Source organism: Salvia hispanica, chromosome 3 (genome assembly GCF_023119035.1).
Source record: "Salvia hispanica cultivar TCC Black 2014 chromosome 3, UniMelb_Shisp_WGS_1.0, whole genome shotgun sequence".
NCBI lineage: Eukaryota > Viridiplantae > Streptophyta > Magnoliopsida > Lamiales > Lamiaceae > Salvia > Salvia hispanica.
The window spans coordinates 30158468-30183395 of NC_062967.1; the positions used below are offsets into that span (position 1 = coordinate 30158468).

Here is a 24928-nt window from a genome sequence, read left to right on the forward strand (position 1 = left end):
TCTTGATAGTATTACTTTTACTCTACCAAGCCCAAATAGCTCAAGTAAACTCCGGATCTTGGCTACTTAAACTCCTACCAATCTTATAAGTAAGTATTATCCTTTTTTTTTTTATAATAAATACTCATTGAAAAATACAAGAAATTATATTTTGTACCTCGTATAAGAATATAGATATATATTTTTCAAAATTGTAGAGACTACAAGTTCGATTCCCATTAGTAACTCCATCGGTGCTTATAGTAATTAAACAAGTATTCCGGTCGCGATTATATATTTCTCATTTTCTTTTTGGTCTTGCAAATACCTGTTTCACTTACCATTTATTATAATTGAAAAAAAAATCCACCCCTACTACTTTTAAAAATTACACCGAACAGAGATTCATACAATTGTCACGCTTCAATGATTACACATTCAGTAATTTTAAAAATTCGAGCGATGTCAAAATAAGATACATTAGGTAATAGTAAACCGGGGTTTATAATGAAAATTTATATGAATAATTAAAGATGAAGTAGAATTAGAATAATTAAAGATGAAGACCTACCAACTTGAGTATGTGGTATGTTAGTTTTACACTTTTGGCTTGTGGGGCTACAAGCCACCCCATGATGTGGTTAATGGTGGGACACTTTTTGTGTCCCACCATTTTTCACTCTTATTTTCCTTATGTTAAAAGAATTATTTGGCATTCTTTTAGATGGGCCTAAAAATTAGATGATGATTACCAATAATTGCAAGCATTTTTTTATACATATATTAAAGCCCAAACTTAAAAGTCAAATGAATTATGTTGGCCCAATTAAGAATTATTGGGGCGAAATTAGAAAACAACTAGAGTAAGAGGATTGAAACATAAATAGACAAACTCCCGAAAACCCTAATGCCTAAACCCTAGAGACTCTATAAATGAAAGCAAACATTTCACTCCATTCGCAGCCTAATCTGATAAACCCTAATTCAGCAGCTCTCTCCCTCTCTCCCAAGCTCCGAAGTAGCAGTCATGGTTGCCACAACACCAACCCGAGGAGGTATATTGCTCTTCTCCCACATTTTTTCGTATTTGTCAACAAAACAAGTGGAGTAACTAAATCAGCGGAAAACAATTTGGTTATTTTGCAGGACGCGGAGGGTTTAGGGGCGGCCGAGGTGATGGCGGCGGGAGAAGCGGCGGACGAGGTGGATTTGGCAGAAGCGGAGGTAGGGGCGGCGATTTCGGCGGAAGAAGCAGCGGAATGAAGCGCGGAGGTGGTAGAGGTGGCGGCAGAGGCGCCGGAGGTAGAGGCGGGCGCGGCGGCAGAGGTGGAAGAGGAGGACCGGGGATGAAGGGCGGAAGTAAGGTCGTGGTCGAGCCACACAGACACGACGGTGTTTTTATTGCTAAGGGGAAGGAAGATGCTCTCTGCACGAAAAATCTGGTGCCTGGTGAAGCCGTCTACAACGAGAAGAGGGTTTCTGTTCAGGTATTTTGTTAATTTGATTGCATTTCTGTTTTAATTACACATTTGAAGCAATTTGTTAAAATTATTTATTGATTTTACCAGAACGAAGATGGAACCAAGGTTGAATACAGAGTTTGGAATCCCTTCCGTTCGAAGCTGGCTGCTGCAATTTTAGGCGGAGTTGACAATATTTGGATTGTGAGTTTATCAACAGTTTGATATTTAATGTTTTCTTTTTAATTTTGATTTAGTTCTTATTGAATTTATGGTTTTTGTTGGATGAAGAAACCTGGTGCACGTGTTCTTTACCTTGGTGCTGCTTCCGGAACAACTGTTTCTCATGTTTCTGACCTTGTTGGACCTGTGAGTAATTGATGCATACATATGTTATAAGCTTTTTTGCAATTGATGCTTTCACTTGTTTGGTTTATTGAAGTTTGCCTTTTTATTTGGTTTGTTAGGAGGGTGTGGTGTATGCAGTTGAGTTTTCACACAGAAGTGGTAGGGACTTAGTCAACATGGCTAAGAAACGAACCAATGTTATCCCCATTATTGAAGATGCTAGGCATCCGGCTAAGTATAGAATGCTTGTTGGGATGGTTGATGTTATTTTCTCCGATGTTGCTCAGCCTGATCAGGTTTGCTTCCCCATTTGGTTGTTTATTTACACCACTTCTAACCGTATATTGTTGAAACATCATCTTTATTCTATATGAAACTATGCACTTATGTGTATATATCTATATTAATAGATGTTTTCTCTGATCTTGCTTAGCCTGATAAAGGTTGCTTTCCCATTTGCTTATTTTTTCAGAGTATTATTTAGGTGTATCTGCTATCTATTTATTGTTAAAACGTTGTATGTAGCCTTTATAAAAATTATAAATGTGTGTATATCTATTACTAGTTGTTCTAAATACTTCCATTGATATTTTATCTTCATATTTTCCCTTTCCCTGTCTGTTCTTGTTACATTGCATCAATTGATTTGAGCAAATGATGATTTAACTCGGATTCCCCTTCAAGACCTCTTGGATGATGTAAAACCGAGCTTCTGATGCCTTTTTAAATGATTCTTTTTTCATTTGTGGTTTTTATGTTTTTTTTTTGTTTTGGTTTTGGCTTCGTCTAGACGACCCAAACATTTAATTGTTAAGATTTCATTTCTGTTCTATATTAACCTATGTATGTATATGTGTATATATATTGTTTTCCCTGATGTTTATCTGATGATCTACTTTTCTATTAGTAGTAGTAGTTTATTCACACTCCCCTATATAGGTGTAACTGATCGCCATCTATTGTTAAAACTCATCTTTAGTCTATATAAAACTATGTATGTGTCTGTCTATATTACTAGGTGTTAAGTTTTTTACATTCTTGTTACATTGCATCAATTGATGCGAGCCAATGATGATTTACTTGGATTCCGTCAAGACCTCTTGGATGATGTAAAACCGAGCTTCTGATGCATTTTTGAATTTGATTCTTTTTTCGTCTCAGCCTTCTGATGTATGACATCCCTAACATTTATTTTCCCTTTGTTTTGTCTTTTATATTTAGTCGAAACCGTAAACATTTTGTCAGAAATCTTGTTTATATCATATCAATAACCTTTGATTGCTTATGTTGAACTGCTCTCACATTTATCCTTCACTGATGGGGTAAGTAATATGGTGCGTGATGGCAAACATGGTCATTTATTTTCTTGTAGCATGCTCTATTTCACGAGATCTTTTGTTCCTAGAACATAGTGTTAGTTGTCTTCTTTGCCATTTGTTTGATTTCTTCATTCATCCCCTACAGGCAAGAATTTTGGCTCTAAACGCCTCATATTTCCTTAAAGCTGGTGGCCATTTCGTCATATCTATCAAGGTTTGTATAACTGATTGCTTATATAAGAATCACAGAGCTTTTACAGTTGTTTCCTATGTTTGTAATACTTCTGTAACCAATTCATCTTTATCTTCAGGCTAATTGCATAGATTCTACTGTTCCTGCTGAGGCCGTCTTTGCGCAAGAAGTGAAGAAATTGCAGGCCGAACAATTCAAACCCGCAGAACAGGTTACTCTGGAACCTTTTGAGCGTGACCATGCTTGTGTGGTTGGAGCTTATCGCGTCCCGAAGAAACAAAAGGCTGGCGCTTAAATGCTTTTCAGGTTTTGTTGTAATGTGGTCTTAGTAGGCTTTGCACCTCTTGTTAAACTTGTTTTTTACATCTTTATGTGAAATACTTGATTTGCTCGAATTTGATCGTTATAATATCTCATATGTTTTGTTAAGAAATATGTGTATAATAATCCTGTGTTACCTTATTGAATTGTATCTGCTTTAAATAATTTTTTATATAATTTCGAACATGTTAAAGAAGATATATTTTGGGAATTAAAGTAATCGTTAACATCAATTTAAGTGAATTGATTTGTAGTAGAGCAAATAATTTTTGTTGCGAATGGAGTTCTATTGTTTGGGTACTAGATAGTAGGAAAAAATGTAATCATGCAACGATATGTTTTTATTAAGTTTATTCTATATGTATCATACAATAAATCTATAATTTTGTAATTATCCTATGATGTTATAATAAAATAAATAAATTAAAGTTATACTCTATTTAACAAGATTTTGAATATTTTGAGGCATCAATTTCCTACGAGCCTACTATAGCCAGTCCTGGGATATATTCCTTCTATAACACAAATTTATTTATCCAAAAAGAATATTGCTAAAGATACTTTATAACTGAATAACTTGTCACGCCATTTGAAATGTGTAGTAGTAACTAGTAAGCTAGTGGAGTCTTATTTTTAGTTGTTTCTAAAGCCCTATTGTTTACTTTAATTATAATTCTACACATTTCCAGCATCCATAGCATCCATATGAAGCAGCATGTCATTTAGTATTTTAGTCATCCCCTTTGTTTTATCGGTCGTTAGGTTGCCATGTCGAATTATCATATCATAATCCATCTAGGATTGAGTTATTAGATTATTTTAGTTGGAGTGGAATGACTATAATATATTATCAGGTAATTATTCATTTATTATTAAGATGTTAAATTCAATAATGAACCAAACATAATACATTACATATTTAATCCCAAATAACTCTCCTTACTATACTACAGACAGTATACGTATACTATAGTTTATGAAAAAAATTGATAGTATTATGATATCATCGAATAATATACTATGAAGTATATGACAAATTTGAACACTATGTAAGAGATGAATTTAAATAAATTATCACGATGAAAAGCCTAACCACATGCGACAGATTGACATGTATATCTCTCAATAAATGTTGATTGTAATTTTTTTCACATTTCAACTCAATATTTTATTAATGAATAATACTCCATGAAGTATTTTATTTTATTTCAGGAAATAATTAAAGCTTTTAAATGTGCAATTACTTTGCATTTTGACTTTTCCCAATCTTTTTGCAAATACATTGAATCATTACGTTTTACTATAATACATTTTTTTTTTCTTTTGGTGCCAAAAAAACGAGACATTTTAAATGGGATGAATGTAACATCATTTAGGATAAATGGTCTATTTCTTTTAATTGTTTGGGCATTTATTAAAAAATATCTCACCATTTCTGTAATTATTATCGCTGTAGTTTCGGGAATAAATTATCTTTGAAAATTTCTTGAGGATCGAGATATCCTTGTGATATTGGAAATACACGTTTTACTTTGCTTATTTTGTTTTTGTATTTAGATTTAAAGTACAAATCATACACAATTGTTGTGTAGATAATTAAGGGACGTGTATTTTTAGCACAAAACAATATCTCGATTGCCAAAAATATTATTTTAAATAATAAAACTATGGACACTAAATGATAATTACCTAAACCGTGAGATGAGATAATTTTAGACAAACACTTTAAACGATGGGATAAATTCGACTATTTACCCATTATTTAAGCTCGTATATTAGATTAACCTCAATAATCTCAACCTAAATTAGGTAAAGAGCTAAAAGGTGAGGCTTACAAATCAATGCAGATTAATTGTAAGAAAGCACTACATGCATTAGGTAATGACAGTGATTAGGTAATAATTTGGAGGTTAGAAGGTTTTTGTGAGAGATGATTGGTCTATATACACAATTAGGCAAGTGGTAGTAACAGTATAAGTTTGTATAGTACTTATCGACGTTTACTCTAAGTGATATTGCATAATTTCACAATTTAGTACTATTAAACTATTAAAATAATAATTCTAAGATGTATATAGTGTGACATAGTAGTAGTATTTTATTTAATTTTAATATTTGAGTATATAAATAATCATATTGTAGGGGACCAAATTAAAATGAGTGCTTTAAGCTGGACCATTATTATTATTTAAGTAGTCACCATGGACAAATGAAATGAAAATAATATTGGTGGAGATGAGTCGATTTCAAAAGAAAGATTAGGCTCTTGATATTCATTATGCATCAAATCATTTTCATGTACTTTAAACTGTTGTAATATAACATTATGCAAAAAAGGATAAGGGAAAAAAGTTAAGCTAAATGAAAGAAATTGACTAATTAAATAGTTAATTAGTGTCAAATAATTATAGCAAACCACTGCATTATTAGCTGTTCTTTTCATCATGTATTTTTCTGTTCATTATGTGAAACTTTATTGAATATTGTGACATTGTAGTACTAGTATATGGAGTAATTAATTAAAAGAATATTCTGTCGATTTAGATTTTAAGATCGTTTGCGCAGTAAATGGTATAAATTGATAATTTTGTGGTGATATTTGACAAGTAACAAATTAAAATGTGCAATAAATGAAAGATATATAGGAGATTGTTTTATTTTGTACAAGTGTCAAGTGTGGTTTTCTGTAGTAGGGTCCAAAAAAGGATTGAAGCACATTATTTGTTAGGAAAGAAATGTAGTTGGATAATGATTCATGGGTATACGTAGATGATTCGTAAAGATATGAATCCTGAAATTAAATTTGTTCTATGGTTGGAAATATAAGAAATATGATTCTGAATTTTTATTGAATTGACTAATAATAGAGTTATGATTTATGGAGTATAAATTTTTAATTAAATTATTTATTGAGAAAATAATGATGATGAACAGAGTAATTATGATAATAATAATAATAATAATAATAATTACTATTTAGGATAATCAGTTCTAAAAAGTTATAAAGTTTTCTGATAAATAATTTATCAGTCATTATTATTATAGTTTATATTATAGTAATAAAATTATACTATTAAAAAGTCAAATATTTAAGAATCTTGAATCTATGAAAAAATTGTCTAAGAAAAAAATTCTCATAATAATATAAAAAGTTGCATTACTTTTGTTTTGTTTTAATTATACTTACTTTCGTTATCCAATAAAAAAACAAATAAACATACATGAATTTAAAAAATAAGATTTTTTTTCCCTATTACAATAATAATCTATTCTAATTATATAGTAAAGAGAATTTAATCACACATTATTTTGCCATAATAAAATATAAAATCTCCTATCGTTTTGTTGTTATAGGAGAACACTTATATTACCGAAGATACGAAGCATGAGTTAAACAAAGCAATCGATAAAACTATGCTACATTATACAAACCACACCCAATAGCCAAGACAGAAAAACAACTTCCTATAAATCCTAAGCACGTCGAGGACACCTGATAAAACCAAAAGCACTAATCAGAAAGAACCTCCACTCTTTAAAAAAAGTAACAAACCAAAGTATGAAATAAATAATATTCCTATACATTGTGTGCTAGTCATCAAAAGTTAGGCTCTTTTGGCACATAGCAATTACCACATTGTGAGAATGTGTTTAACGAAATGTACTAATCATAGTGTATGTGTGTGAATATAACTCGTTGGGATTCAAGGTATTTAAACCACAAACTATTTAATGGAGGAAGATGTTTTTTAAATTCGACAATCCCTTTTTATACAAGGGACATCCACAGTTTGAATGTCTCAATTTTATTTACAAAAATCTTTGTTTCATTCGATCCGATCACACATGTAATGACACACACACAAAATTAATAGACACATATAAATGTAGGACCTAATGGGATAATAGTGTGTGTAACAGTTGATTAAAGGGTTGAGCCCATTGAATGCAAATGAATGTCAATAAAGACACTATAGAAACTAGTTTGATTGCATCTCATAGACATGGAATTTGATTGTGAGAGTGATACTTAGTTGTTTTGTATGAAATCGCCACTTCTCATGTCGGAGCCTCCGTTGCGTCTCTTTAGTTGTTGGCACGAGTATGTGCTCGGTCAATGTTGGCCGAAATCCCCCATTTCGTGCCTTGTGTTGTTGCTCCTCATGGGCAAACGGCTAGAATATGAAAGAACCAAGAGAACAGATGTTACTTATATATACTAGGACATTAGTATTGCATATATGTTGATCAATAGTCTTCTAAATAAAATGTGAAAATTATGATCTTGTAAATCTTAAAGAGGTTAGATTCCATAAACAAGAGAACAAATAAATGCCTAGAAAGAAAAAGATGAATGATGTACTACATTATTACTCTGCAATCCTTATTCCTAAATTGATAAGGCATTTTGCCCCAAAGAAAGGCCATTCAGTGATTAGTCCAAATGGAATTATAATTCTATTGAATTGGAATGAAAAGTATAATAAATTATTTAGATAATGTAAATGCTTAGTTGTTGAGCATGGCTCAATTTGTCACTTACCGACATTTCAAGAATAATTAGTTAGAAAATTAAGGGTCCATGGCCTTTTTTGCTTATTACTTAATTGTTAAAGAGAAACTATATATTATAAAATAATAGGATTTATTCCTAGAAGTTGTGTTCCATCATTTGTTATTCTAAGGCACAAGAATCTAGAATTGTATTGTATTCAAATAAAAAGTGGGTCCATCATCATATTGCTAGTAATTCTTTGGACAAATGCATTGTCTTAAATATTTCTCAAAAAGAGAGAAAAATAAACTTATTCCAACTATTAGATATTCACAAGTAATTATACTAATTCACATTATTCTCAAAAAGAGAGAAATAAACTTATTCTAACATTGAGATATTCATAACTAATTGTTTTATGAAATATCTAATCACCATGGGGTCATTCACATCTAATTTGATTTGAACATTAAAAAAGTTATTATTTAAAACAAATAATTATAAAAATAATTGATATTGCAATAGTAAGTTACAGTATTTATTAGCTAAACAACATATTGCCAAATTTTAAAGCAAACTATTGTAGATTTCTTAGCGTAAACATCAAGGAAAATTTGGTTAGAATTATACGAGAATAGCATTTCCAATTTTCCATAGTTTGTTATTCAACTAGTCTTTCTTGTAACATACTCTAATTAGTGAGATAATATTATATCCAATGGTTCTGCACCGTCTAGCTAGAGCAAACTATCTTTGACATGTTTTATAGTAGTAGTAATTTATAAATTGTTTAATACACTAAGTATCTAATGGCTAATATTAAACTAATACTATTAGAATGTTTTCTTAAATGACCTCGAGTGTAAGTTTGATTGTATTGCGGCTCACCTCTAAATTCTAATGGCGATTTTGTAGAGTGATATTTATGGTCATCAATAATGTTGTCTCGCTCCACTCAGTTTGTTAGGTCGAGCCAGCAAGACAACATTATCAATGGGGTGTGATTAGTATTAAAGGCAAGATTTGATGATAGAGATTGAAGTCACTATTAACATTTGTAACGTATCTTTTAGTATCGGCTTCAGTAAAAACAATGACAACATTGATGGTAAAAGCAAGTAGAGAGACAACTAATGACGTGAACGGATTAAAAGATGCGTTATGAAAATTATAGATATAGTAGCTGTTGAAGAACATCGACGTTGAAATAACGGTTAACGACACTATCATAACTTCCAATAATAATAAGCATCGTCGAAATTATTTGAGGGATGGACCCACATGCCCCATAGTGCGGCTCCGGCAGAGCGGGATCATTAGTGCGAAAAAGATGGAAAGCCGACGAATAGTGTCATCTACTCAAAAAGCGTACAAGTGAAGAATATTTTTATCCGTATCTTTAAATAAAAAAAATAACTTTTTAATCTTTTCATTTCACTGATAGTCTAATACTACCATTATATACCGAATTTCATTTTTATTTTATAGTATTTATTATTTTATTTAATACCATATCCCTCTCCCCTAACTTTCTAGTAGTGTATGAGTTCAATCATATTTCAAATGCCACATTTTTGGTGTGATATAAATTTGTAACGTAAGAACATTAATTAGCATTAAGTAAGGTTAATTATTGCTAAGAAACGGTGGAGTGCTGGTAAATAAAGAGCCATTTTTCCATCAATAAAAAATAAGGAAAAACCCCTTTAATTTCAATAAATAAAAAGCAAATACAAAGATAGTTTGAAATCAATACCAAATCTCACAAAGAAATTCTCCGATTCAATATCATCCGTCGAATCTACACCGTGTATTCATCCTCAAAAGACCAAATGAGTCGTCAAATCCAACGGCTGAGATCAGAGATAAATTATACTCTTCCGTAAAAGCAACAGTTTTCAAACTTAGAAATAAACGAAACGAAACCCATTCTCTCTCCACAGCATTCACATTCTTCTTCCCCTCTCTCTCTCTAAAATTCTGCAACAACTCTCTCTCTAAAATTCTGCAACAACTCTCTCTCTACCTCTCTTCCTCTATTCCAATGCCAACCACAACAAAAACCTGTAATTGCTCAATCCAAAACCCTCTCCTTGCTTGAGCACACCGGAAATCCAACCAATTTTTGGAGAAACAATGTCTTCCGGATTTCCCGGCGGCGGACGGGATTTCTTCACCGGCGCCGGGGGAATGAACGGTAGCTACACCACCAATCAACAACAGCAGTTTCCGTTCCGATCGCCGCTCTCTGGAATCCTTCCCGATCCTGCTTCTCAGATCCGGCGGCCGGATTTGATCAGAAAGCGATCGCTAGCAGAATTTCAGCAGCAGAGCCAGCAAGGTTTGGAGTTCTATCTACGGAACGTGAAGATGAGGCCAAATTTTCATCATGCAAATCCTCTTTCCACTATCTCTCCGGTCGATTTCCCTACGGTTCCGTCCAGTTTGCCGTATTCGCGGTACGGACTGCCGGTTCTTCACCGGCAACGCCTGCAGCCTTTGAGTATTTTTAACAGAAACAGTGGAAATGTTATTTTCTCGGCCGCGGCGGAGGTTTCCGGTCAGGATACGGAGAAGAAGATGATGAATCATCGGCTGCAGGAGCTGGAGAAGGAGCTTTTAGGAGACGAAGACGACGGAGATGGAGATGGAGACGGAGATGAGGTCTCCGTCGTCACCCACAGCGAGTGGTCAGACACGATCCAGAACCTAATCGGCGTTAACAAAGCCCCAATTTCACCATCTCCGACTTCCTCCTCCTCCTCGTGCTCCTCCACGTCAGCATCTCCTCCGAATCCTAGCACCAAACAGTCTCTAATCGACGCCGCCGCAGCGATCTCGGAAGGAAATCCGGCCGCCGCAGGCGAAATCATCACGCGCCTCCAGCAATTGTCCAGCCCTAGGGGCAGCTCGGAGCAGCGCCTCACCGCTTTCATGGTCTCCGCTCTCAAATCGCGCCTCAGCACCACCGATCATCCTTACTCCGCATCGGAGCTCTACAGCAAGGAGCACAAACTCTCCACGCAAATGCTGTATGAGGTCTCGCCGTGCTTCAAGCTCTCTTTCATGGCCGCAAATCTCGCAATCCTCAACGCCGCCTCAGAGCAGGGCTTCGACAAGATCCACGTCGTCGATTTCGAGATCGGAGAGGGCGGACAGTACATGCATTTCCTCCACGCGCTCGCCGGAACCAAACGCGCCGCCGCGTTAAAAATCACCGCCTTCGACGATGATAACGAGAAGGTGAAGATCGTCGGGGAGAGGCTGAGCACATTAGCGGAGAAAATCGGCGTGGAATTCGATTTCTCAGTGAGGAAACTGATCCCCGCGGAATTGAGCCGCGAGAATTTGGGGTTAAAATCAGACGAAGCCCTAGCCGTGAATTTGGCGTTCAAGCTCCACAGCCTCCCCGACGAGAGCGTGACGACGGAGAATCTCCGGGACGAGCTCCTCCGTCTGGTGAAGGGGCTGTCCCCGGCGGTGGCGACGGTGGTGGAGCAGGAGATGAACGGCAACACGGCGCCGCTGGCGGTGCGGGTGAGGGAGTCGTGCGAGCACTACGGCGCGGTGCTGGAATCGCTAGAGGCGACGGTGGCGCGGGGGAACCCGGACAGGGCTCGGATCGAGGAGGCGGTGGGGAGGAAGATCGGGAACGCGGTGGCGTGCGAGGGGAGGGAGAGGGTGGAGAGGTGCGAGGTGCTGGGGAAGTGGAGGGCCAGGATGGGGATGGCCGGCTTCGAGGCCGTCGCGATGGGTCGACCCGTGGCGGACTCGCTGAGGGGGAAGCTCAACTCGGGGACACGTGGCAACCCGGGGTTTACTGTGACGGAGCAAGCCGGCGGTATCGGCTTTGGCTGGATGGGACGGACGATCACCGTCGCTTCTGCGTGGCGTTGATTTTGTTTTTTTCTTTTTTCTTTTTTCTTTTTTTCCTTTTATTCTGTTTACGTAATTAATAAACCACCTCGTTGTTAGTTTTACTCATGGTTTTTTCTCTTTAATATATTGGATTTTAATGGATAACTTTTTTAATATTTATATTGTGTATAGTATCTCATTCTTACAAAGAATGTGTAACTTAAAATCGATGTCAGTGTAACTTAAAATCGATGTCAGTGTAATCTATAATCATCTAGTGACGTATTCAAATTTCTAAATCTATAAAGTTGTAAATTCCATAAAATTCCAATTTAATTACTACTTGTATCTCATGTACTATCTGATTAATCTACAAAATTCAATGAATGTGGAAATATGAAAGTATAATAAATAATTAATTTAAATATGCCAATATATGAAGACTTATTACTTGTCTGAATTAGATTAGGGCAAATGATAAAATGTTTGGGCTGTGCGATGGGGTTGTGGGCTCCACCCCGCTTGGATTATTATCTTTTGGATTATGGTTGGGTCTGATTTCAGGTAGTTCTAGTTGGTGGGACACGTGTCTATTTATAATTGGATTTCTATGGACCATATTTCATATACCTTTCTCCTTTCCATGTTATAGGTTGTTAAATTTATGGCCACTAAATTAAAAACATCGGTCAAAATTAATAATCTTTCCTTCCGTTATACCAAATCCGACCATTTACTTTATATTCAAATACATTTTCAGTACACGTTATATTAAAAAGTTGTTTTATCCAATCATTTACATAATTTTTGAGTTTTTGCCTCTTATAATTTTTGCAGTAACACCATATCGGTGTTGTTTCACATAAAACATAAAAAATGGATATAAGTTTAGTGTATGATTGGAGAAGATCTCTACACCAAAACTCATTTTTGGAGTATGATTGAACATGATCTTAAAAATAATAATATCGGTTAATGATATAAATTTTAATATAAAAATAGTAAAAATTAGTAAACGGAGATAAAATAGGGATAAAATAGGTAAATTAAGAAAGAAAAAAAATATGAATAGAGCCGGATTGAGAAAGAGAATAGTGAGTTTTAAATTGGAATTAAATTGTTATTTTTAGTAGGAAATTAATTTTAGCCGACGAATTAAATAAAGTTAAAACTATATTTTGTGGACAGATAGAATATTTTTATGAATGTAAGATTCGGTTGAAGTAATTATGAACTTTGTACAGTGTAGTGAAATTCTCACGAATTTTCGGCATTAATTGAGCAAAATTTTAAACTCAAATAACACAGAAACCAACACAATTTACCCTATTAACAATGAATCGTTTTTTTATTTTGACCGATTTACCTGCCTATATAATTCGACATGTTATGCCGAATTCAATTTATTGAAAATTCACCATAAAACATAAGTTCAAGATATTTGCAAACAAATTTGAAGTTACTATTAAATTTGGAACAAAGTTTGTCATGTTGGAGTTTGGACACTATCAACCCATTTATGAAAGATACTCATTTTATAAAATACTATAGTACTACTAGTAAAATGAAAAATATTGAAAAAATGAGAGTGTATTTCACGTGCGCGTGGGGGAAACATTTTGGTGGAGCTTCGGTTTTGACATTTGCCATTGCTTGAAAATGTAACTTTTAATCTTTCCCCATCTAAAATTAAGTAAAATCAAACTTTTTGTAAAGTTGTTTTCCGATATACACATGGAGTTTTGGGGGATACTGGTGTTATAATAGAACATATTAATATTATACATGCTCCATTAGTATCTCTATAAAGTGCTAATATCACTTGAATTTAAGATAGAATAAAAATTAGTATAATCTTTGATTTTTTAGCCTATTCCCCTTTAGGATTATCACAATTTAAAACCGACATGTTAATGTCATATTTGTAGACACGCGAATTTTGCTACTACTATTAATTATTCGACTATTGCAAATAAAATTATAGCATGAAATAACGAACCATATATAATTTCTTCATTTCTTATTTAACGAAACTCTAAATTCATAGAAGTCAAAAAGTTAAATAAAACTTTTCAAGCTAAATTGGAACCTAAGATTATGTATTTAATGGCATTGATTAAAAATTGTTAAATTTTATTCCTCATTTATATTTTTAACTTTTCGTCACTCTTTTGTCAGTGTCTTCATTTATTCTTATATCAGTATTAGATCGAAATAACTGAAATGTCAGCAAAACGTGACCAAGAATATTAAAGCCAAGTTACCTCAACTATTCCCACTTTCTAGTATTTATTCTTCTCTTTAATTGATTCTAAATTTATTATTAAAAAAATATGGGATAATATTTTTTAACTTTTTCTATTTTTTTCTTAATGTTTATAGTAGTACTATTTCCTTTTGACTTTAGTGATGAATAATTAAGGTAACACTGAAAATAACGAATAATGAATTATGAAATTCTTTTCTTTTTTTTTGAAAACGAATGGAGGTATTAAATGGAGACGTTTTTTTTTTGTTTTTTTTTATTGTAACATGATTAAGTACACATTGCGTACATTAATAATGATTAAAACAAATAAGAAAGTTCCACACGAAATCTCATGACAGTAATGAGTAAGAAGTAGATGAGATTATTAAAAACTCTGAAAATAAATTATTTGTGTGTCATTTTGAGATAATTAAAAACATAATGCTTTGATTAGAAATCAATCATAGATATTCTCGTGCGTATGCATAAAAAATCGCATAGGCCCCACGAGATGAGGGGCCACATAAAGTACGAATGATTGCACACATACATACATATAGTAAGTAAATGAATTTTCTCGAAAAAGTTTGTACTCCGGTAATTATAGTAGCCGGCGAATGCACTCTGTTGGTAAAAATGACATTGATAAAAATATTACTTAGAGAAACATTCACTAGAAATACTTATAGATGGACCGTCCACAAAGTCTATCTTCCCTACATCATCTTCTGACAAGGTGTTAAGATGGATCAACGATAAATATTTGTCTGTCAGAACTGATCAAGATATTGACCATGTTAACAGTAGACTAGATCCGTCCATTTAGTTTTTGTTTTGATTTGTTTGTTGTATACTAACTTAGCTATGATCACTTGTTCTCAATGAACCAACAAAATAATTCAATTAATTATTTTTTAAAAAAGTCAATTTTAATTAATGTTGTAATGTTTGTAATTTTCACTTGATATTTTCTATTTTTTTTCTGTTATAAATTAAAATTAATTTTACCATAGAGTAATAAATTAATAATCCACATAAACGTGTATCTATTATGATATCAAATTAATTCGTTCTAATTTACCAGTACTATTTGTGCTTTGTTGAAATTCTTTTTGATTTTGAGCGTTTCTTTAGCAAAATGACCAGCATACTCTAAGCTAATTTATAATTTAATATGTAAAATAAGGAAATGTTGTTATTCTATGACATGGAGTTAGGATGGCCAAGGCTAACTCCTAAGCAAACATATTAAATGCATATTAATATTGATTGAAGAATCAATAATAGTGATAAAATTTTTGAAAGGAAAGTAGGAAAGTGGTTATTACGAAATGAATGATTGATGAATTACTTGATACAAAATATTTAAGAGGGTGGATTGAAGTCTTTAATTGTTATTAATCGAAATATTTAATGCATTTGCCAAACACTCAAATCTACGCACACACTTCAATAATTGCTTCACCCATTTATGTATCCATTTAATATTTTGTTGCAAGATTCTTTTCTTTGTTTTTTCTCTTTTATTTGAATTGGAGTTTAATTCAATGTAGTAATTGGTGTCGTTCAATATGTGTGGTCCGAATTTTATAATTATGTAGTTATGTACACAATAGCAAATAATTATTTTGAGATTGTATTTGAACTTCTTCTTCGTCATTTTGGACTTTAGAATTATGATGAGAACACTAATTTCTTGTGGATGTGGATTGTGGACGAGCATTGTTTTAGTTTTTTAGTTTTCATAATAATTTTTTTAAATCGATTGCTTGCTTGCTGAGATACCGACTTCACTAAAATATTCGATAAACAAATCAAAATTTTTGAAAAATCATACTCTTTTATTAAGTGAATGGAAGTTGAGTACATTAAAAAAATGCTCAAAATCAGTAAAATCAAGATGAACTCGTTCAAAAATAATATTCCATCTTCTCCAAATTGAAAGGAAAACATCTCATTAACCAAGCTGCTATTCATATTGACAATATCTAAAATGCAACCCTTATCATTGAAAACATTATGAGTAACATCTTGAAGAATGTGTTAGGTCGAAATTGAAAGAAAAATAAATCGATGTATCTAACTTTGGTTGGATTGACATATATATATGTATGACGTATGTATCATTTAATGAAACTTGGTACGTATATCAAATATAGGTAGATATGATGATTTTTGAAATGGATGGAGAAACAAATAGAGTAACTGAAATTTGGTGAATGCATTAGTCTTCATACGTAACAAATATTTACTAGCATTGGTTTGGCCAACCAACTCTAATTATTAGCTAGCTAGTATATTTTTGGAATTGAAAATAAAACTTGGGAATTCTGATATAGCTTTCCATCATCGTGTATAGTCCTATTCCATTTCGTTAAATATATTAAATTTACTGATGTAATAGCTATACGAGAAATGAAACTCACAATTTAATCTTGTATAAATAATCATAAAACAATGGAACAAATTATTCTTAGCTTCAATGTTTTGTTATGTTACTCTTTATTTTTCACAAAAATCCAAGCTCTTCAATTAATGTGGTGTAAAGATTATGGGTTTTTGAGTAAATTAGTAGTAAGTAGTAGTAGTATGTATAATTCCAAACGAACAATTAACTTTTTTGTCAAGATTCAATTGTTACTCATCCCATATTATATGTGGCTATCAACCGAACAGTACCCGAAGGAACAAATCGCATTAAGTGGTGAGGCCATGGAATACCGGTGAGGGATGGATGCATCATGCATGCGCGCACCCGAGTGTTTGTCTTAAGATAAAGGCGATTCAATCGGGCCTTCATACAATATCACAACACAGTTGGCCCGGCCCAACCTCTTCAATATAGGCTTTATTCCCGATGAAGCCCGAATGTAATTGTTGGTTAAATAACGCCTATATAGGGGCGTCTCTCTTAGAATCCCCAAATTTCACCCTTCTAACTCTACCGCCTTCTTCTATTTCCCAATTTCATCCAGGAATAATCGAAAAGAAGTTACCGCGCAATAAACTTTTGAAGAATTCCCTAAGTAATCTTTTCAGATTTCGCTGTGATCGGACTGGATCTTGTGTACAAATGTTTGTTATGTGTATTTTCTTCATATGTATATCATTGTGTTTTCAAAGCTTTTGAAAAATCCGAATTAATTCTCTCAATAATTTGATTTTTTGACTATGATCGAGTGCACTGAAGGTATCTAAACGCTTCTGTGAATTAGATCTTGGAAAGCCTCTATGTGTACTCCCCTTCTGTTTAGATGTTGTAGAATTTGTCGATTTTGAGTTTGGCGTTTGATTATGTGACAATAGATTCGTTTGATTGAGAAATTGGAATTTAAGAGGCAATCGCTGGCGTATCTTAGGGTTATTTTACATACGGAAGGGGGTGAACTGCTAATTTTCACGTCTGACAGTAGCAGGAAGAGAAATTGTGTTGGAGTTTTTGTGCATTATGTTGTATGTATCTTTTGAATGTGTTGTGATAGAACTGATTAGGTTTGATTTGTAGAAGAAGTTTTCATTCCAATGAAGTTCTAGGGTTTAAGAAGGTCCTGTAACATAGGCGTGGCTCGCTCCATCTGTTAAATTCAATTTCTCTCCTAAATTCAAGATGTGTAGAAGAAGTTTTCATTCCAATGAAGTTCTAGGGTTTACTAAGGTCTTGTAACCTAGGCGTGGCTCACTTGATCTGTTAAATTCAAGATCATAGCCGTGTTGCTTCTCAGATAATCTTGTGGAAGGATTCTAGCTCTTGATTTTTTGGCTGGTTCCTTATTTTTTTAGCATATAGATAAGCCATAACCATATTGCCATTCAACCTTGTGGAAGGGTTATAGTTCTTTGTTTCTTTTGCTTCTCAGAATCCGACTTTGATTTGCTGTCTCTTTACTGAAAACAAGCACTCATGGCAACCCCGGCTCATCGCCTGATCCAAGATCAGAACCAAAACTTTCTCTACAATGGTAACTGTTCCATAAACAACACTCTTTTGAAGAATATGTATTTTTAATCAATCTATGATCGACATTTGCTCATGTGTTGATTTGTGCGCAGGCACTACTCCTGGAGGAAAGACTGATGTAACCAAAGCAGGTACGAGAGGAGGAGCTCTTGGTGGAAGGAAAGCACTTAACGACATATCAAACTCAAGAAACCCTTCTGCTCTTCCCTCTATGAAGAAAGATAGCTTCATAAAGAAAGATCCTGCAACTGTGAAAGGAAAATCATCCAAGGCAGCTGAGAAAGGAAGAGTTGGTGGTAGGAAAGCACTCGGTGACCTCACAAACTCGGCTATGCTACGCCCGAAGCAAATCCCAAAACTGAATGCTGTTGCAGAAGAGGGATTTCTACACAATCATCAGGAGTGCATCAAAGCTCAGATGAAGACCGTTGACAAGGACTACTTCCTGAAGACAGTGGGACTGGCTAATGGTACTTAACAGAATTTTTGGTCACAACTTGATTATCCCATTATTGTTTCTAGTGAGTAATATTAGTTTTTGTTAATTGATTGCAGATATTGCTGCACTTCCATCACCAAGGAAGGCTCCTCCTCCAATTTGTTCGAAGAAGGTAGATTTTTTTTCCGTGTAATTTCGTCAGCAGCAAAATTTGGAAACTGACCATACTAATATTTCAGCTGAAACATTCTACAACGGAAGAGATGCTGCTGATTGAGCTTCCTAGCTGCTGCTCGCCTGCTTGTCGATCTCCTCAGTCGCCAAAGGCGCCTTATGCGATGAACTGGGAGGACGACTGTCTTTCTGATCTGATGACGGTGATCGATTCGCCTAAGCTCATGTGAAGTTCCTGATAATCTGGTTTAGCATGGCTGAAGATTACTTTTAGATTGGTGATTACTTGTCATTTGGTAAACTGATTGACTGTTGAGTTTGTGAACTAGCTTTTCAGCTAGTATCATTTTGTAAGAAGTAGCATATGTGTCTATGTTTCAATTCAAATCTTTGTGTTGAAAAAGTTGAATATCACTTTCTTTTGCCTATTAAAGAAGTACTCTGTGTAAACGATTTTACCAGTTACATCCTCAACTTCAAAATTTATTAATTTTCTCATTAAATTTGAGCACCGATCAATCAATCACTTTATAATAATTATTTTAAAAAACTAAAAACCAAAATATAATATTAATATTCTTATTTTTTGAACAAAGGTTATGTAGGTCATCTTCCGAAAATCAAGCTAAATTACAGAGAAATTTCAAAGATTATGATAAAAAAAGAAAGATGACATAATCATTAAAGTTGCAATATGATCTCCGTTAAATTTCATAATCTGCAATTAAAAATTTGATAAGAAAACAATGTTGAATATCAAGAGTACAATTGAAAAACGGTGAGCTCTAAAATAAGAAAAAGCGTGTAGCGATTTATACCTCATCTCAAATGAAGTAACCAAATACGAAGTCTCACTCTCGAGTCTGCAACACCACCACCACGAAATGGGGGCTCTCACTCTCAGGCTCCCCTCCCTCACTTCTCTCTCGCTTCCACGCTATCACTTCTGCCGCCAGCTGTGTACCCCTCTCCGTTCCGTCTCCGCAGCAAAATTTTCCGTACAAAGCAGCACCGTTGAGAAGGAGATCGCCGCAACTACTCCTGAAATCGAATCTGCCTCGCACAAGCCGAGGCTGCAGCCCGAGAAGGATCGAGTTATCACTCCTCGATCGCAGGACTTCAACGCCTGGTACTTGGACATCATCGCCAACGCGGAGCTAGCTGATTATGGCCCCGTTCGCGGAACCATGGTTATTCGTCCCTACGGCTACGCAATTTGGGAAGCAATTCAGGTCTGCTACGTTGCTTCCGGTTCTATTCAGTTAGGTTATCGAAGCTGCGTGCTAATTGGTTTCTTAATTGGTGCAGGATTATTTGAATGTGAAGTTTAAGGAGACTGGTCATAGTAATATGTATTTCCCTCAGGTGAGTTTAGCAGTATTGGATATTCATTCGATTACTTATATATCAAATTCTCGGTTATAGAGACTGCAATGGTGGTGGTGTGTTGGAATGAGGGTGATTCACTTTCCTGAATTAATGAACTTGTTAGTTTTCCTAATCACTATAAGTCTTTTAAATATGTGTTTGGAAGCATTGATAAATTGTGGTCAATAGTTAAGTACGTCGTGTGTCAAACGAATCAATCCAGTGGGCAGACCATAGATTCCGCCATGTCGAATTAATTATTTGTTTCGGTTTAATCTTGGTAGTTTCATGTGACTAAAGGGTAAAGTGTTTCGGATATTGCCAGAGACTGGAGTTGTATCTTTAGTTTAGCTAAGGTGTCATCACTTTGGGGGGATTACTCATCCCCTTCCTAATAAAATTTGTTGTTTCTTTCTTTTAGGAAAAAGAAAATAGTTAGTAGTCTTAAAGGTTAAGTTGGGGCCTTAATTTATCTCTAAGCTAATCATTCTTAAGACTTAATTGTGATGCTTGTCTCCTTGTTGGTTGACTAACCAATTAGGAGTTAGATGCATGTTTTTGTCCTGGCATGGTAGTCAGACTAAACTTGAGACTTCTAAATTCGTTATGATTGCAGTTTATCCCATACTCATTCCTTGAGAAAGAAGCTAGCCATGTTGAAGGCTTTAGTCCAGAATTAGCTCTAGTCACAGTTGGAGGAGGAAAGGAGCTTGAAGAAAAGCTTGTGGTAGATATTAGTGGTTATGATATTTTAGTGTTCCTATTTCCCTTCTTCTTGAGGATTCATCAATTTTCTCAAAACTGATCTATATACTGATTTGTTTAAGGATATTGGCCGAGTGTATGTTTTGATAATTATACTTCTTGAGGTTCTGGCAGGTTCGACCCACAAGTGAAACAATTGTCAACCACATGTTCACTCAGTGGATTCATAGTTACCGCGATCTTCCACTAATGATCAACCAGGTTTTTGTGCATCTGTTTCCTTTACAGTTAGGAGGAGCATAGCGGTCTCTTAGTTAACTGTTCAATTTGTTTTAGTGGGCAAATGTGACAAGATGGGAAATGCGCACTAAACCATTTGTGAGAACTCTGGAATTCCTCTGGCAGGAAGGTCACACAGCTCATGCCAGTCCCGAGGAGGCAGAAGCGGAGGTTAATTTCCTCTTTGTTAAATATAACTGTTATACTGGATAGATGGTTTTATATATTCAGGCTAGCGGCTAATAAACCCCATGCTGTAGAACTGCAGGCAATGCAGATGATTGATGTGTACACAAAATTTGCCTATGAGCAAGCTGCAATACCTGTTGTTGTGGGTCGTAAATCAAAGGTGGAGACCTTTGCCGGTGCTTCAAAGACCTATACCATTGAAGCAATGATGGGTGATCGAAAAGCTTTGCAAGCCGGAACTAGCCACAACCTTGGGCAGAATTTTTCACGTGCATTTGGGACACAGGTTGTTAGCTGCTTAGTAAAGACTTCCTGGTGCATTCTCTTTCAATGTTCATTTAATGTCGTTACGTTGCTCGAGAGGCACACCTGTGTTGGTTAAAGGGCCTTTCCTATAGTACTTCACGGAGAATATAATTATTCAGCATGTTTTATAGTACTTGTTCTTGACATTCCAACCTGCAACAATTACTGTGTAATAATTTTATGCTTCTTTTCAAATTGTAAATTTTTTGGCAAAATCATTGTGCATGAGGACTGCAGCTAATACGGTTGGTCATAAAATTGAAAAAGCAATTTCTTAACAATAGGCTCCTTGTATAACATGTGAAAGCATTTGCTTCCCCACATATGCAATATGCTGGAAATTCTACTGTCTGATAAAATGGGTGCATTCTCAGTTCATGGATGAAAATGGCGAAAGGCAGCATGTGTGGCAAACTTCATGGGCAATTAGCACCAGGTTTATTGGCGGTATTATCATGACACATGGCGATGATGCAGGATTGATGCTTCCCCCGAAACTAGCCCCAATACAGGTTTTTTTGTTGCACCTTTGGCAGCTTGTGTCACTATTCTCATTGTTATAATTTATTCCCTGATATGTACACCTCATAACTCTTTTGGTGCTTGAGTTCAATATGAAACATAAATGTAAATATGAACCAATCGCCTTACATGGCTAAATTCATTCTTCCCGTGCATCTAGGTAACTCTGTAACTGGTGTACTATCTTTTATCTGAAGATTACTTTATCAACTGTTTTCTTCTGGGATTCTTGACTACTGTAAGATACATAAGGCCGGTGCTTTTAATTTTCACATGCTTATATTTTGGAGCGAATTATATTTTCTCCAGTGGATGCTTTCAGGTTGTAGTAGTTCCAATATGGAAGAAGGCTGACGAAAAGGCTGGAGTTCTTGATGCTGCCTCATCTGTGAAGGAAACTCTTCAAGCTGCAGGAATCAAGGTTAAACTTGACGATGATGAACAGAGAACACCAGGTTGGAAGTTCAACTTCTGGGAAATGAAGGTAAAGTCTTGTCACCACTTTGTATCATGACTATGTCATTCAAAATAAGGCATCATTTGGCAAATCACGTTAGCATTTTCTTGTCTGTTTTAAGTTACATTCGATGTTTGAATATGGCAATAAGAGTTTTACCTGTTCCATTGTTAAAATTTTGCAGATTTGGGGTTTTATTTTAGATGGAACTGGAGCATTTTAGTGTTTTCAGTTTTCACAATACTTTTTTATATGGAAAGATGGGGTTTATTTTAATGTATCTTACTTTGATATAGGGTGTACCATTGAGGATCGAAATTGGGCCTCGAGATGTTTCAAATGGGAGTGTCGTTGTTTGTAGAAGAGATATTCCTGGGAAACAAGGGAAAGTTTTTGGTATATCAATGGAATCGTCTACCTTGGTGGCTTATGTGAAAGGCAAGCTGGATGAGGTTCAGTCATCTCTTCTCGAAAGTGCAAAATCATTCCGAGATAGGTATGTTCTCACATACTAAAATTGTGCATGTGCGTGCTTGAGTTCTCACATACTAAAAGTTAAACGTGTATCCGCTTTGTGATGTTGCTACAATTTTTTTAATCCTTCTCGATTGTTCAATTTTCAAGTGATACCGAGTAGCTTGACTGAGGAAAAATAGCATGGATTTTCTATTTGATCCCTGCCTTTTAGTTTTCTAGTGCTCGACAGATTCTGACAACAAACGTTTTTATGTAGCAACATCGTTGATGTGAGCTCCTACAGTGAGCTTAAAGAGGCAATTGCTCAAGGCAAATGGGCAAGAGGTCCTTGGTCAGCCAGGTACTTGTCATTCTCGTACAACTACCTATCCGATTCTCAAAGGCAAGCTTTTCTTTTGTCTAAAGGCAAGCTACATTATTGATATATACAGTGACAGTGAGGAGCTGAAGGTGAAAGAAGAAACAGGGGCAACCATTCGATGTTTTCCCTTTGAACAGCCGGAAGGGGCAAAGAAATGCTTGATGACGGGAAATCCAGCAGAAGAAGTTGCAATTTTCGCTAAATCTTACTAATAATCTCAGAGTCAAAATTGCCCGTTCTGGTCTTATGTTTCGTAAGCGCTTTACTTGTTCTCAATAATGTTACTTTTCTGGATTTTTTGACATCAATTATACAAGTTTCTTCTCTCATTACATTTACATTACCTATACGGGAAATCTTTTTTTAAGCTTCAGATCATCATCTTGTTTCTGTAGCTGACATGCTCAAGAATCTCCAGCATTGCCATCTTCGTCAAATTGGAATCTTATATTTTCAATATAGTTTTAGATTATACAGCTAGATTATGTCTTTGTTGTCAACTAAGTGAAGCTTCAGATATTAAATTTGCTGATTTACTCTATTTTATTGATTTTGGAGAATATTGGTGCTGATGCAATTATAGGCTCCCCTGTTTTGTGTCATTTTGTAGAATTTTTTTTATAAAAAAAAATCGATTATGGCAAAGGTTGTTTCCATGTGGCAGCACCTCATTGGACGAGGCCAGGCTGCCCAAACGTTCTGCGGGCCTTGAAGACGGGTCAGATCGTGGCCCGGATCTTTGAACTGCAACACCGAGCCTCGGCCCCAGCCTTCGTCCCAAATCCGAACCCCCTGCTCTGAGAGTGCCCTCATGGATTATAAGCTAAACATATTTGAGATAGTTAAAACTTAAAAAGGTAAGAAGCATTAACAGAATTCAAGAATTTGATCTAATACTCTTCTCCTAGTGAGAAAAAATAATAAACCAAATGTTGTTATTACATCCATACAATGTCATCAGAAATTAATCAAATTCAATTCAATAAAGGGAGTACAATTGATATTTAAGTCTTAGAAGATAATGTGACACATCCTTAAATATTCAATTCAGCACAGTTGGAATTTAAGTCTTTGAAGATAATGCGACACCTTCTTAAATAATCTGGTAATAAAGTCAAATGGTGAGTTAGGAGAATTTTATTGAATTGATATGAAATTATCCAAGATTAATTTGATCAGAGAAGAAAATTGATACTCATGAGCCAGAGGTTAATCGAATCAAACCAAACACTAGAAAGAATATGTCACATTTAACATGGTCCACATCATTTTGTAATTTGTATAATGAGCTTTAACAATTTGTTGTGTAATTATATAATTTATTTATTTGTGCAGCTGAAATGGTAGAGATAAATATGAAGATGTAGATGTTTAGGGCAAGGCATGGGCGGTATGGTCTTTTCACATGTCGATGAGGGCAAATTCGTCCGGAAACGGAAAAACCATCAAACAAATACGTGGTGAAATCAGTC

General features: G+C 34.9%; 4 protein-coding genes and 2 non-coding genes across 10 annotated transcripts; all 6 read left to right on the forward strand.

The window, feature by feature from the left end:
• Positions 1–901: 901 nt before the first annotated feature.
• LOC125214548 (rRNA 2'-O-methyltransferase fibrillarin 2-like) lies at positions 902–3694 on the forward strand. The gene is made up of 7 exons (XM_048115620.1): positions 902–1034; positions 1126–1466; positions 1548–1643; positions 1731–1808; positions 1907–2083; positions 3252–3320; positions 3418–3694. The coding sequence occupies exons 1-7, from the start codon at positions 1007–1009 to the stop codon at positions 3592–3594; spliced, it is 966 nt and encodes a 321-aa protein (XP_047971577.1). The 5' UTR covers positions 902–1006; the 3' UTR covers positions 3595–3694.
• Positions 2436–2507, forward strand: LOC125217212. The gene has a single exon (XR_007175631.1). It is a non-coding gene; the product is annotated as a small nucleolar RNA snoR60 (small nucleolar RNA).
• LOC125217213 lies at positions 2850–2918 on the forward strand. The gene has a single exon (XR_007175632.1). It is a non-coding gene; the product is annotated as a small nucleolar RNA snoR60 (small nucleolar RNA).
• Positions 3695–10041: 6347 nt separating the features above from the next.
• On the forward strand, positions 10042–12149 carry LOC125216557 (scarecrow-like protein 8). The gene has a single exon (XM_048118303.1). It carries the CDS (start codon positions 10252–10254, stop codon positions 12010–12012), a length of 1761 nt encoding a protein of 586 aa, XP_047974260.1. The 5' UTR covers positions 10042–10251; the 3' UTR covers positions 12013–12149.
• Positions 12150–17090: 4941 nt separating this feature from the next.
• Positions 17091–19225, forward strand: LOC125209062. 2 transcript variants are annotated; one of them, XM_048108653.1, is made up of 5 exons: positions 17091–17247; positions 18079–18180; positions 18272–18649; positions 18735–18790; positions 18858–19225. In XM_048108653.1, the coding sequence occupies exons 2-5, from the start codon at positions 18123–18125 to the stop codon at positions 19020–19022; spliced, it is 657 nt and encodes a 218-aa protein (XP_047964610.1). In that variant the 5' UTR covers positions 17091–17247; positions 18079–18122; the 3' UTR covers positions 19023–19225. The 2 variants fall into 2 exon arrangements, with proteins under 2 accessions (XP_047964610.1, XP_047964609.1); XM_048108652.1 differs by having other exon boundaries at positions 17140–17247; positions 18118–18180.
• A 413-nt stretch (positions 19226–19638) lies between these two features.
• LOC125214857 (proline--tRNA ligase, chloroplastic/mitochondrial) lies at positions 19639–24033 on the forward strand. 4 transcript variants are annotated; one of them, XM_048116048.1, is made up of 12 exons: positions 19639–20024; positions 20101–20157; positions 20777–20887; positions 21040–21126; positions 21202–21315; positions 21413–21619; positions 22014–22151; positions 22484–22645; positions 22915–23114; positions 23352–23435; positions 23527–23709; positions 23825–24033. In XM_048116048.1, the coding sequence occupies exons 1-11, from the start codon at positions 19677–19679 to the stop codon at positions 23666–23668; spliced, it is 1650 nt and encodes a 549-aa protein (XP_047972005.1). In that variant the 5' UTR covers positions 19639–19676; the 3' UTR covers positions 23669–23709; positions 23825–24033. The 4 variants fall into 4 exon arrangements, with proteins under 4 accessions (XP_047972005.1, XP_047972006.1, XP_047972004.1 ...); XM_048116049.1 differs by having other exon boundaries at positions 23831–24033; XM_048116047.1 differs by having other exon boundaries at positions 23852–24033.
• Positions 24034–24928: the final 895 nt, after the last annotated feature.

Bases quoted from the DNA above. Each gene is read 5' to 3' on its own strand.
- LOC125214548 (XM_048115620.1), top strand. From the start codon at position 1,007: ATGGTTGCCACAACACCAACCCGAGGAG. The intron at 1,467-1,547 runs GTATTTTGTTAA...TGATTTTACCAG, and splicing joins AGAAGAGGGTTTCTGTTCAG to AACGAAGATGGAACCAAGGT. The intron at 2,084-3,251 runs GTTTGCTTCCCC...CATCCCCTACAG, and splicing joins ATGTTGCTCAGCCTGATCAG to GCAAGAATTTTGGCTCTAAA.
- LOC125216557 (XM_048118303.1), top strand. From the start codon at position 10,252: ATGTCTTCCGGATTTCCCGGCGGCGGACGGGATTTCTTCACCGGCGCC.
- LOC125209062 (XM_048108653.1), top strand. From the start codon at position 18,123: ATGGCAACCCCGGCTCATCGCCTGATCCAAGATCAGAACCAAAACTTT. The intron at 18,181-18,271 runs GTAACTGTTCCA...ATTTGTGCGCAG, and splicing joins CCAAAACTTTCTCTACAATG to GCACTACTCCTGGAGGAAAG. The intron at 18,650-18,734 runs GTACTTAACAGA...AATTGATTGCAG, and splicing joins GACAGTGGGACTGGCTAATG to ATATTGCTGCACTTCCATCA.
- LOC125214857 (XM_048116048.1), top strand. From the start codon at position 19,677: ATGGGGGCTCTCACTCTCAGGCTCCCCTCCCTCACTTCTCTCTCGCTT. The intron at 21,620-22,013 runs GTTGTTAGCTGC...GTGCATTCTCAG, and splicing joins CACGTGCATTTGGGACACAG to TTCATGGATGAAAATGGCGA. The intron at 22,646-22,914 runs GTAAAGTCTTGT...ACTTTGATATAG, and splicing joins TCAACTTCTGGGAAATGAAG to GGTGTACCATTGAGGATCGA.